At 50.7% G+C, this 11858-nt stretch overlaps 1 protein-coding gene across 1 annotated transcript; it reads right to left on the reverse strand.

Annotated features, from left to right (window-relative positions):
- Nucleotides 1–734: 734 nt before the first annotated feature.
- Nucleotides 735–11090, reverse strand: LOC103189753 (estrogen receptor beta). The gene is made up of 3 exons (XM_007910258.2): nucleotides 10814–11090; nucleotides 1912–2092; nucleotides 735–1147 (listed from the first exon to the last, which is right to left on the reverse strand). Exons 1-3 carry the CDS (start codon nucleotides 10953–10955, stop codon nucleotides 988–990), a joined length of 483 nt encoding a protein of 160 aa, XP_007908449.2. The 5' UTR covers nucleotides 10956–11090; the 3' UTR covers nucleotides 735–987.
- Between the last annotated feature and the right edge of the window lie 768 nt (nucleotides 11091–11858).

An 11858-nucleotide genomic window follows, 5' to 3' on the forward strand; every position in this document is an offset into this window, starting at 1 on the left:
CACCTTGGATCCAGTAGTGGCTGAGAATTTAGTCACTGATGGTCAGAAGGTGGAGGAGATGACAAGGTCAAGGGGTGAGGGATCTGGTGCTGGGGGTGGTGGATGGTGGTGGGGGGGGGGGGGGGGGGGGAGTTGTATCCTGGTGAAGGTGAGGATGAATCAGACTGTGCAGGCAGGCAGGGGGAGGGGGTGACTGGCAGTGGAGAGGAGTGGGGGATGATCGGCAGTGGAGGGGGTGGTGACTGGCAGTGAAGGGGAGGGGGAGGTGACTGGCAGTGGAGAGGAGGGGGGTGACCGGCAGTGGAGAGGAGGGGGGTGACCGGCAGTGGAGGAGTGGGTGACTGGCAGTGGAGGGGAGGGGGGTGACCGGCAGTGGAGGGGTGGGTGACTGGCAGTGGAGGGGGGGGTGACTGGCAGTGCCCAGGGAGGAGGCACAAGCCCTAGGGGAGCAGTGACCTGACCTCAGCTTCTGATATGGTCTCCCCAGTGACTGACTGCTCATTCCTCACAGATACTCGTTTCACACAATCCCAATGATTTTCTGGCAGATTGTGTTTAAGACACTGAAGGCAGCAGTGAGGATCAGGGTATAGATTGTCAGCCAGAATCCAATCATCACCTTCACACCTCCTCCTCCGACAGCGAGCGAGCGATGGAGACAGTGAGCCACGAGTGCACAGCTGCTCTTGTGCCAACATGGGCTCAGGGGGGACCCAAGGCACTGGACTGTGGTGGGGGTGGGTGGGGGTGTGTGTGGGGAGGCAAACACAGTTTAAGGGAAAACATCCAGACAGACAGAGTCTCTATGAGCATCGTCCAGCAACGAGGGAGCAACACAGCCTGGGAGGGGCGGTGTGGAGGCAGTGAGGACAGGGTGAGGGGATGATGGCTGTGTGTGGGTGGGGGTTGTGTGTTGGTGGGGATGGGGGCTGTGCTGGTGGGTTGTGTCCCCTGCTGGCAGCTCTCTCTCGCTCTCTTTGGCTGAGCTCAGAGTTGGCTGGTTTTCGTGTCGCTGTTCTCGCTCTCTCCAGGGTGAGGTTTGCGGTGACTGTAGATGACGTGAGCGTCCAACATCTCCAGCAGCAGGTCATAGAAAGGCACCACATTCTTACACTTCATACTGTACAAATGCTCCATCCCCTTGTTACTGCCAGGAAAGAAGGAAAGAGAGAATGTGAGACAGAGAGAGGGGGACAGCGAGGGAGAGAGAGACAATGATAAAGAGAGGAAGGGAGTGAGAGAGGCTCTGTCCAGACAGGGTGAAATGTTGGGCAAGTTTCCTTACTCCACACGCCTGTGCCTCTGTTTACCAAGCAGTAAGTAACTCGCTTGTTAGTCAATTGGTGGATCGCGAATTGAATGGTAATAATCTCTGCAAAAAAAATGTTGTCACTCAATCCACCACTGCTTTGCTTAGCTGCCGCGTTTCACCCACAACATATACAGTCAATAATAACAATAATAATCCTCGCATTTGTTATCAAATCTTCGAAATGTCTCAAAAGCGCTTCACAGAATATATTGTAAAATGAACTGACTGTATGTTTTGTGCGCGGCAGCCAATTGCTCACAAACAGTCGTGAATTGAGTGATTTTTTGAAGGAATTATTACCCCCAGAAAAGTGATCCGTCAATCGACAAACAATTCACTTTACAGTGTACTCTGTGAGGCGCTTTGAGACAACTCGAAGACGTGATAAGGCACTGTATCAAATGCAAGACTTATTATTATTATTTGCTGAATATAATCCCATATAGGGGGGATTGGTGAGGTGGAGGGGATGCAAGGGAGTGGGGTGGAAGGGAGTTGGTGAGGGGGAGTGGGGTAGGGAGGAGTGTTTGATGGGGAGCGGGAGCTGGGTGAGGGGGATCTGGGTGAGGGGGAGGGGGAGCAGATGTGGGGGATAGTACCTGGCATGTCTGACGTGGGACAGTAACATGAGCAGGTGGGCGAGGCGGGTGGCCTGTTGCTGGGACGGCACTCCGCTCTTGTTCATGCACCAGATCAGAGTGTCTGTGATGCTGTCCAGGATTTTGTGCAACTTCCCTCTGTTCTCTCGCTCTTCCGAGACCCCCGACCGAGGGAACATACCTGTCAAAAAGAGACCCCGCGCCAGACAGGGTGACACCATTCAAACACATACACCCGCACAGGTACATATGCACAACACACACACCTGCTCACACACAGACATCTGCACACAGACACCTGCTCACACACACACACACACACAGACAGCTTCTCTCACACACACAGACACCCGCACATACACAGACATCTGCTCACACACATACACACACAGACACCTGCTCACACACACACAGACAGCTACTCACACACACATGCAGACACCTGCTCGCTCACACACACACACCTGCTCACACACAGGCACCTGCACACACACACACACACACGGATACCTGCTCACACACACGCACAGACAACTGCTCACACACACACACCTGCTCACACACACGCACAGACAACTGCTCACACACACACACCTGCTCATACACAGACACCTGCTCACCCACACACACACACACACACAGACACCTGCTCACACACTCACACCTGCTCACACACACACACACACACAGACACCTGCTCACACACTCACACCTGCTCACACACACAGACACCTGCTCACACACTCACACCTGCTCACACACACACACACAGACACCTGCTCACACACTCACACCTGCTCACACACAGACACCTGCTCACACACACATACACACAGATACCTGCTCACACACACATGCAGACAACTGCTCACACACACACACACACCCACTCACACACACACACCTGCTCACACACACACACCTGCTCACACACAGACACCTGTTCACACACACATACACACGGATACCTGCTCACACACACGCAGACAACTGCTCACACACACACAGCTGCTCTCACACACACACACCTGCTCACACACAGTGTGTCACACACACACCTGCTCACACACAGACACCTGCTCACACACACACACGCCGACACCTGCTCACACACACACACGCAGACACCTGCTCACACACACACACCTGCTCACACACAGACACCTGCTCACACACACACACGCAGACTCCTGCTCACACACATGCAGACACCTGCTCACACACACAAAGTCTTTTATGTTGCCCTCTCTAGGGAAATGTAAAATAGGAATCTGTCTACTTCCTATTTAAAAGCCTTCGCAGACTCCACTGTAAACCCCCTCCCACCTTCCGGGTCCTGAGCCCCTGAGTGTTAAACAACAACAACTTGCACCTATATTGTGCCCTCCATGCAGGGCAGCACCTCAGAGGTGGGACCAGCTCACATGTATGTGTGAGGGCTGGGGCCAGCAGGGGGTTGGCCATGTGAGGGGTGGGGAAGGTGAGGGCGGGATCAGGTCGGGGGTTAGGGAGGGGGACGGTCAGGTAAGTTGGTGGTGGTTGGTGAGGGCGGGTCCCAGGCGAGGTTGGGCAGGGTGAGGGGCGGGGTCATGGCAGGGGGTGGGAAGTGTGAGGGTGGGATCAGGTCGGCGGTTGGTGGAGGTGAGAGTGGGGGGGTCATGATGGGCTGACGATGAGCTGACCGACAGGCTGCTGCACTCGCGCGGTGCTGGGGGGAGAGAGCGCCACTTTGTTGGCATTGAGGTCCTGGTGTCAGATGAGACGTTAAATCGAGCTCCTATCTGCCTGTTCAGGAGAAATGTTAAAGATCCCGCGACGCATTTGGAAAAGAGAAGGGAGTTTCTCCCTCTTTCCAGGTGTCATGACCGACAATCCCCAATAAAAATGGTCATACACTTCATGGCTGTTTGCGGAATGTCGCTAAGTGCAGATTGGCTGCCGTGTTTGCCTACAAATAACACAGTCACTACACTTTCAGTAAAGCCTGTGAAGCGCTCTGAGGCACCTCCCAATGGGACAGGCGCGGTGTCAAGTGGCAGTGATTGTTACATTTATTAATAATAATAATCCTTGCTTTTGATATAGCGCCTTATTACATCTTCGAGATGTCACAAAGTGCTTCACAGAATATACTGTAAAGTATAGTGACTGTATTTGTGGGCAAAACACGGTAGCCAATTGCGCACAGCAGCGTCCCACACACAGTCATGAATTTGAGCAACCAAATAATTATTATTTTTTAATTTTTTTTTAAAGGGGATTATTTCACGTGGGGGAGGACGTCCCAAGGCGCTGAACAGTTATTGTTTCGGACTGAGCTGAGGGTAAGGATCGGGGAGGGTGGAGGAAAGCAACAACTCGTTCCAGGACCTTGGAAAGGAAAGGGAGGTAAGGAAAGGGGTAGAGATGGGGTCGAAGGAGCAGGTGGTCAGTTTCATATGAGTTACATATGAGGTGATGAGAGTGGAGTGGGAGACAGGTTCAAAGGTGTGAAGGGAGGGTGGATAGGGGCCGGGGTGTGAGGGGGAGATGGGGAGTCGGTAGTAGACGGAAGGCCAGAGGCAGCTGAATGGATTCCCTCAACTTCGGTTTTGAGGAAGTCCAGCATTGCCTCACAGTTGGCATTGGAGGAGAGGATGGGTGAGGCATGAGAGGGTGAGCGGAGGAGCCAGTGGGAGATGGAGATAAGTCCAAGTTGTTGTTGTGGAAACATGCCTAACGTTTTGCCCTGTCCAGGAATCAAACCTGGGTCCTCTCGCTTGTGATGCGAATGCTCTAAACCACAAAGCTACAGGACTCCAATCCCTGGAAAGAATACAAGAACATAAGAATTAGGAGCAGGAGTAGGCCATTCGGCCCCTCGAGCCTGTGCCCTGCCATTTGATAAGATCATGGCTGACCTTATTAATTACCTGCCCTATCCCCATATCCCCTAATCCCTCTATTTTTTAAAAAATCTATCAGTATCAGCCTTGAAGATGTTCAAGGACTGAGTATCTACAGCCTTCTGGGGTAGTGAATTCCATAAGTTCACTACCCTCTGAGTGAAGAAATGTTTCCTCAACTCTGTTCTAAGAGGCTGACCTCTTTTAAGACTGTGACCCCTGGTTATAGATTCTCCTACCGGGGAAACAGGCCCTCAGTGTCTACTTTATCAGCCCTTTAAGAATCTTATATGTTTCAATAAGATCTCCCCTAATTCTTCTGTACTCTGGAGAATACAGCCCTAGTTTATTCAGCCTCTCCTCATAGGTCAGTCCCCTCATCCCAGGAACTAACCCAGTGAATCTACGCTGCACCCCCTCGAGGGCAAGTATGTCCTTTTTTAAATAAGGAGACCAAAACTGCACACAATACTCTCGGTGCGGTCTCACCAAAGCCCTATACAGTTGCAGCAAGACTTCCCTACTCTTGTACTCTAAACCTTTTGCAATGAACGCTAACATGCCGTTCGCCTTCTTAGTTGCTGCTGCACCTGCAAACTAACTTTTTGAGACTGGTGTACAAGGACACCCAAATCCCTCTGAACACTAACACTATCTAATCTCTCCCCCTCTAGAAAATAATCTGTTTTTCTATTTTTCTACCTAGGTGAATAACTTCACACTTCCCCACATTAAATTCCATCTGCCACCTACTCGCCCACTCCCCTAGCCTATCTATATCCCGTTGCAATCTTTTTGCATCATCCTCAGAGCTTACTCTCCCACCGAGTTTAGTGTCATCCGCAAATTTAGATACGTTACATTCAATGTCCTCGTCTAGATCATTGATGTAAATTGTAAATAGCTGAGGCCCAAGCACTGATCCTTGTGGCACTCCACTAGTCACATCCTGCCAATTCGAGAATGACCCGTTTATCCCTACTCTCTGTTTTCTACCCGTTAGCCACTCTTCAATCCATGCTAATATGTTCCCATTAATCCCGTGGGCCTTAACCTTGTGCAATAGCCTTTTGTGTGGCACTTTGTCAAATACCTTTTTAAAATCTAAATATACTATACCTACTGGTTCCCCCCTATCTAACCTGTGAGATACATCTTCAAAAAACTCTAAAAGATTAGTTAAGCATGACTTCCCTATTGTAAAGTCATGTTGATTCTGCCTAATCTTGTTATGGTCTTCCAGGAATCCCATAACGACATCTTTAATTAAGGACTCAAGAATTTTCACTCCCACTGATGTCAGACTAACTGGTCTATAGTTCCCCATCTTTTCTCTCCACCCTTCTTAAATAGTGGTATTACGTTTGCAAACTTCCAATCAATGGGAACCGTTCCAGAACCCAGAGAATTTTGGAAGATCAAAGACAAACGTTGTCACCTCTTTTAAAACCCTAGGATGTAGGTCATCAGATTCAGGAGATTTATCAGTTTTAAGACCTGACAATTAACCTAAAACCATTTCTTTACTAATATTAATTCCCCCAAGTTGTTCACTAACATTGTCTTCTTGGTTCCCCTCTATTCTTGGTAGATTAGGCCCAGGACAGCAAGAGTTAAATGCAAATTACATCACTGAGAATCGTCCACAAGCCTTGGCCCCAGGATGAAGGCCCATCATGTTTATTGGGTGGCTCCAAGCACAACAGCCAGCTCATAAAAAGCTTTATTGTCATTTAATAAATACTTTCAAGCAATTCCATTTTGACAGATTTATGATATATATTTTTTGCTATAATTACAAACAGGCAGCCCTGCCTTTAGGTGATGTCTTTAATTGTGAAACAACATTGGACTCAGCCGTGACCTCCATCCCATCCCATCCCCTCCCTCTCCAGCGCTTGGCACTGGGAAAGGTTCAGAAACTCAAAGTGCATGGAGACGGCCCATGGAATCCAACCTTCTTACAGGTCATTCCAGAGAGATCTCATCTATACTCCCAAGTCAGCAACAGCACGGGTTAGAGCTCCCTCTACACTGTGTGTCCACACTCCCAGGTCAGGGTTAGAGACACAGGAAAGCTCCTCTACACTGTGCGTCCACACTCCCAGGTCAGGGTTAGAGACACAGTAAAGCTCCTCTACACTGTGCGTCCACACTCCCAGGTCAGGGTGAGAAACACAGCAAAGCTCCCTCCACACCTTCCCTTTCCTCCCTTTGCTTCCCAGCTTCACTCTATCCTCTCTCACCACTCCTTGTATGAACCTCTCCATTCTGGTTTCTTTGCTTCCCACAGTACAGAAACATCCTTGGTCAAAATTACAAATCACATGCTGTCCATCTGTGATCAGGTCCGTCACCTAGCCATTCTCTATTGCCTTCGACACTTGACCCCTCTATTCTTCTCCATTACCTCTCCTCTCAGCTCCACCTTCACGGTTCTGTCCTTGCCTGGTTTCAGTCTTACCCTTTCCCATTGTCTGAACTTTGTGTTTAACAACAGCTTCCCTTCCTGCCTTAGCACCGTCATGTGTAATCTTCAGGGCTCTATTCTTGGTCCTTTCCTCTTTGATATTTACATGCTCCAACTCGGCGATGTCAACCACAGTCATTAGGTCAACTTCCACATGTATGGGGATGACAGCCAACTCTATCCCTCTGCCACCACCCTCGACTCCAGGATCCACTGCTGTCCTGACCGATTGTCCGGCAAACATCAAGTCTTGGATGAGAGCTAACTTTCTCCAATCGAATTTCGACAAGACCGAGGCGCTCCTGATTGGCCCCCCTCGGCGCCTCCACACCTCAGGTGCTGACAGAATCACTATTCATGAATCCACACCACCTCGCTGAGCCAGTAAGAAATTGTGGTGTCCTGTTCGACCCTCAACTGTCTTTTAAACTCCACATCCATGCCCTGACCCATTCTGCCTTCCCCCACCTGCACAACATTGTCCGCCTCCGCCACTACTTCACCCCTCAGGCTGCTGAGTCCCTCATCAACGCTTTCATTATGTTTTGGCTTGACTATGCTCCCTGCTTGCTGGACTTCCCAACTCTTCCCTCCACAAGATGCAGCTCGTGTCCTCTCTCACAATAAGCTCCGTGAGCCGATCACGTCCATTCTCACCCGGCTCCATTGGTTCCCCATCCCCCAAGGATTGAGTTCAAGATCCTCATCCTCACCTTTAAAGCCCTCTGCGGTCTTGCTGCTCCCTACCTCTGCAACCTGCTAGGATCTTACCAACCTGTCCGCTCCCTCCACTTGGCGGGCACTGGTCTGCTTCATGCCCCTCACTCTGCCTCCCCACTATCGGAGTTTGGGTCTTCAGCCTCTCTCTCCCCACCCTCTGAAACTCCATCCAGGAGCCCCTCTTCTCGTCCCCATGTTTGCCTCCTTCAAGGCCTGTGTCAAGGCCTTCCTCTTTGACCGCATCTTCGGTCATCTCCACTCTGAAACCTCCTCACCCCACCCCACTTGCCATAAGTCCTAAGCTCCCTCCCCACATCTCCCAAGTCATGGGGGTCTGAGGGGAGGTGGGGGGTAGCTTGCATTGGGATGATGTTCTGGGGGCTCTCTACTGGTGCTTACGACCTCACTTGAACTCTCTCTCTAACCCCATTCTCTGCTCTGCCCCATCGTGTATTTGCTGGGGCTCGCTCTCCCAATGGAGCTCTCTACTCTAACCCCATTCCCTCCTCTCACCCATCATGTCTGTGCTGGGGTTCGCTCCCCCACTGGAGCTCTCTACTCCTAACCCCATTCCCTGCTCTCTCTCTCCCCATCGTGTCTGTGCTGGTGCTGATCGTAGTCCTGATTGCCCTTGATCAGTGACTCACAGTGTATAAAGGGAACAATTCGCTCCCTGCCACATCAGATAAGCTTTTATATAATTCTGCTGCAAAGTCTCAGCGCGAGGCTGTGACCCCCTCCTCCCCCCCCAGCAAGGCAAGGGCTCTGCTTCATGTTAATAAATCCTTCCCCTCCTCGTCTCGTGGCCTAACTTCCTGTTAAATTATAATTTAATTACAATCCTCACATCTGATCCATTGCACTCCTGCTCGGAGGCCTCTAACCAGGGAGGTGACTGAGGGAGAGGAGAGGAGAGGTCCCTATTTGCCTGAAGATTATCGGGATACCAGCAGAGAGGAGAGCATCACAACTTCTTTACAATAATAATAATAGTAATCCTTGCATTTGATATAGTGCTTTATCACGTTTTCTAGAGGTCTGAAATCGCTTCACAGGATACATTGTAAAGTGAATTGACTATGTTTTATGGGTGGATCATGGCAGCCAATTACGCACAGCAGTGTCCCACAAACAGTCGTGGATTGAGTGACCAAATTATTATTATTATTTTGAAAGGATTATTACCCCCGGAAAGCGATCTGCCATTCGCCTAACAAGCAGGTGAACAGAGGCGTGTGGAGTAAGGAAATCTGCTTAACGTTTCACCCTGCCCAGGAACCAAACCCAGGTCCTCTCGCTTGCGAGGCGAGTGCTCTAATCACTGAACTACAGGAATCCACACAACCTTCACCTTCCACTGACAGGCACAGATGGCAGCTCAGTATTATGTCTTATTTAGAGGACAGCGTCTCCAACAATGCAGCACTCCCCCAGTGTGTCAGCCTGGACTGTGTGAGATCAAAGTCCCCTGTGGGACTTGAACCCAGAGACGAGAGTTCGACTCAGCCACAGATTATGATTTCCATGGTCTTGTGTGGCTGATGTCAGCCCCGCTTCCAGCCTGTGAACCTTCAGCTCTCTCTCCCCGTTCCTATAATAATAATCCTTGCATTTGATACAGCGCCTTATCACGTCTTCGAGGCGTCTCAAAGCGCTTCACAGAATATACTGTAAAGCAAATTGACTAAATTTTGTGGGCAATTGCGCACAGCAGTGTCCCACAAACAGTCACGGTTTGAGTGACCAATTTTTTTGAAGAGATTATTACCCCCACAAAAACAATCCGCCAATCAACTAACAACCGGGTTTCGACTTGCTGCTGGGTAAACACAGGTGTGTGGAGTAAGGAAACTCTAACCTGGGTCCTTTCACTTGTGAGGCGAGTGCTCTAACCATTGAACTGCAGGACTACACTACAGCAAATGGCTCAGTTGGTAACTTTTCAACAGATGTTAAACACTTTTTATACGCTCTGGGAAACAATGAATTGATGGTATATATTCTGTGATCTCTGAGGAATTCGCTGAGCTTTCCAACACATTGTTTTAATTATAACTGAAACAGACTCTGCTGTCCATTAATTACACTTTCTTTCTTCCACATGCTCTCTCTCCACACTCTCTCCTGCACACTCACTCTCTCCACATTTCCACCTTCACACTCACTCTCTCCCTCTCCATACACTCACTCTCTCCTCCACACTCACACTCTCCACATTCTCTCTCCACACTCTCCTCCACACACTCACTCTGTCCACACACTCTCTCCTCCACACTCACTTTCCACACTATCTCCACACTCCCTCTCCTCCACACACACTCTCTCTCCTCCACACACAATCTCTCTCTCCACTCTCTCTCTCTCCACACACTCTCTCCACATATACTCTTTCTCTCCTCCACACCCACTCACTCTCTCACTCCTTCACACACTCCCTCTCCCCTGGGTCAGCGAGCAGTCACGAGATATCGACTGCCCCTGACAGACCTGCCCCTGTCACCCAGTACCTGCGAGAGCCCATCCCGGTGGCCACTTGTCTGACACTCTGGCTTGACTGGCCAGTGTGGCAGTGATTGAGGGGCAAGGGAGGGAGAGTGAGAGAGAGCGAGCGAGGGCTGAGAGAGAGAGGGCAAGAGAGAGCGAGGGACGAGTGTGACAGAGGGCAAGAGAGAGGCGAGGGTCGAAGGGGTTAGGGAAAGGGTGGGGGGAGACGAGTGAGGATGCGAAGGGGCGAGGGAGAGAGAGAGAGAGAGAGAGGGTGAAAGATAGAGAGAGAGAGAAAGGAGCGAGCGAGGGTGAGGGTACTAATATTATTATTATTACTCACTGGAGTTGAGCAGGACCATGGCTTTCAGGCACAGATACTCCTCGTGCTGCAGCTGCAGCTCCCGGAACCTCGAGGTCGTGGCCAGTAACATGTCAAAGATCTCCAGGATTCCCTCCACACACTGCCCCTCGTCCCTAGGCATCGACAAGAGAGAACACGTCAGCCAGCAACCTCCAGTTCTCACTATCCCTCACCCTCTCTCAGCGTCCATTAACCTCTGTTCCTCTATGCCTCACCCTCTGTCCCTCACACTCTGTCCCTCTCCTTCTGTTTCTCTCCCTCACCCACTGTCCCTCTCTCTCTCTCTATCCCTCTCCCTCAATCCCCTCTGTCTATCTCTCTCCCTTTCACTCTATCCCTCTCTGAGACGCAGTCCGGTGTGGAGGGCGCTATATAAATCCAAGTTGTTGTTGTTATATCTACCCGCCCTCACTCTGTCCCTCTCCCTCTATTGCTCTCTCTCTGTCAATCATCCTCTGTGCTTTTCCCTCCATCCCTCTCCCGCTGACCCTCTATCCCTCTCCCTCTATCCCTTTCCCTCTATCTCTACCCCTTTCCCTCTATCATTCTCCCTCTATCTTTCTCCCTCAGTCCCTCTGCCTCTGTCCTTCGCCCTCCCTCTCCCACTGACCCTCTATACCTCACACTCGATTCTTCTCCCTCTATCCTTCTCCCTGTATCCCTCTCCCTCTGTCCCTCTCCCTGTGTCCCTCTCCCTGTGTCCCTCTCCCTGTGTCCCTCACCATCTATCCCTCTCCCTCTCCCCCTCTCGCTCTGTCCCTCTCCCTCTATCCCTCTCCATTTGTCCCTCTCCCTCTATCTCTCTCACTTTCACTCTATCCCTCTCGCTCTATCGCTCTCCCTATATTCCATTCCCTCTGTCCCTCTCATTCTGTCACTCTCCCTCTATCCTTTTCCCTTTCACGTTATCTGTCTTCCTCTACCCCTCTCCCTCGGTCTCTCTACCTCTATCACCCTCCCTTTCCCTCTCCCTCTACCCCTCGTTCTGTCCCTCTCCCTCTATCCCTCTCCCTCTGTTCCGCTC

Source organism: Callorhinchus milii, unplaced genomic scaffold, assembly GCF_018977255.1.
Source record: "Callorhinchus milii isolate IMCB2004 unplaced genomic scaffold, IMCB_Cmil_1.0 Scaffold9, whole genome shotgun sequence".
In the NCBI taxonomy this organism is placed as follows: domain Eukaryota; kingdom Metazoa; phylum Chordata; class Chondrichthyes; order Chimaeriformes; family Callorhinchidae; genus Callorhinchus; species Callorhinchus milii.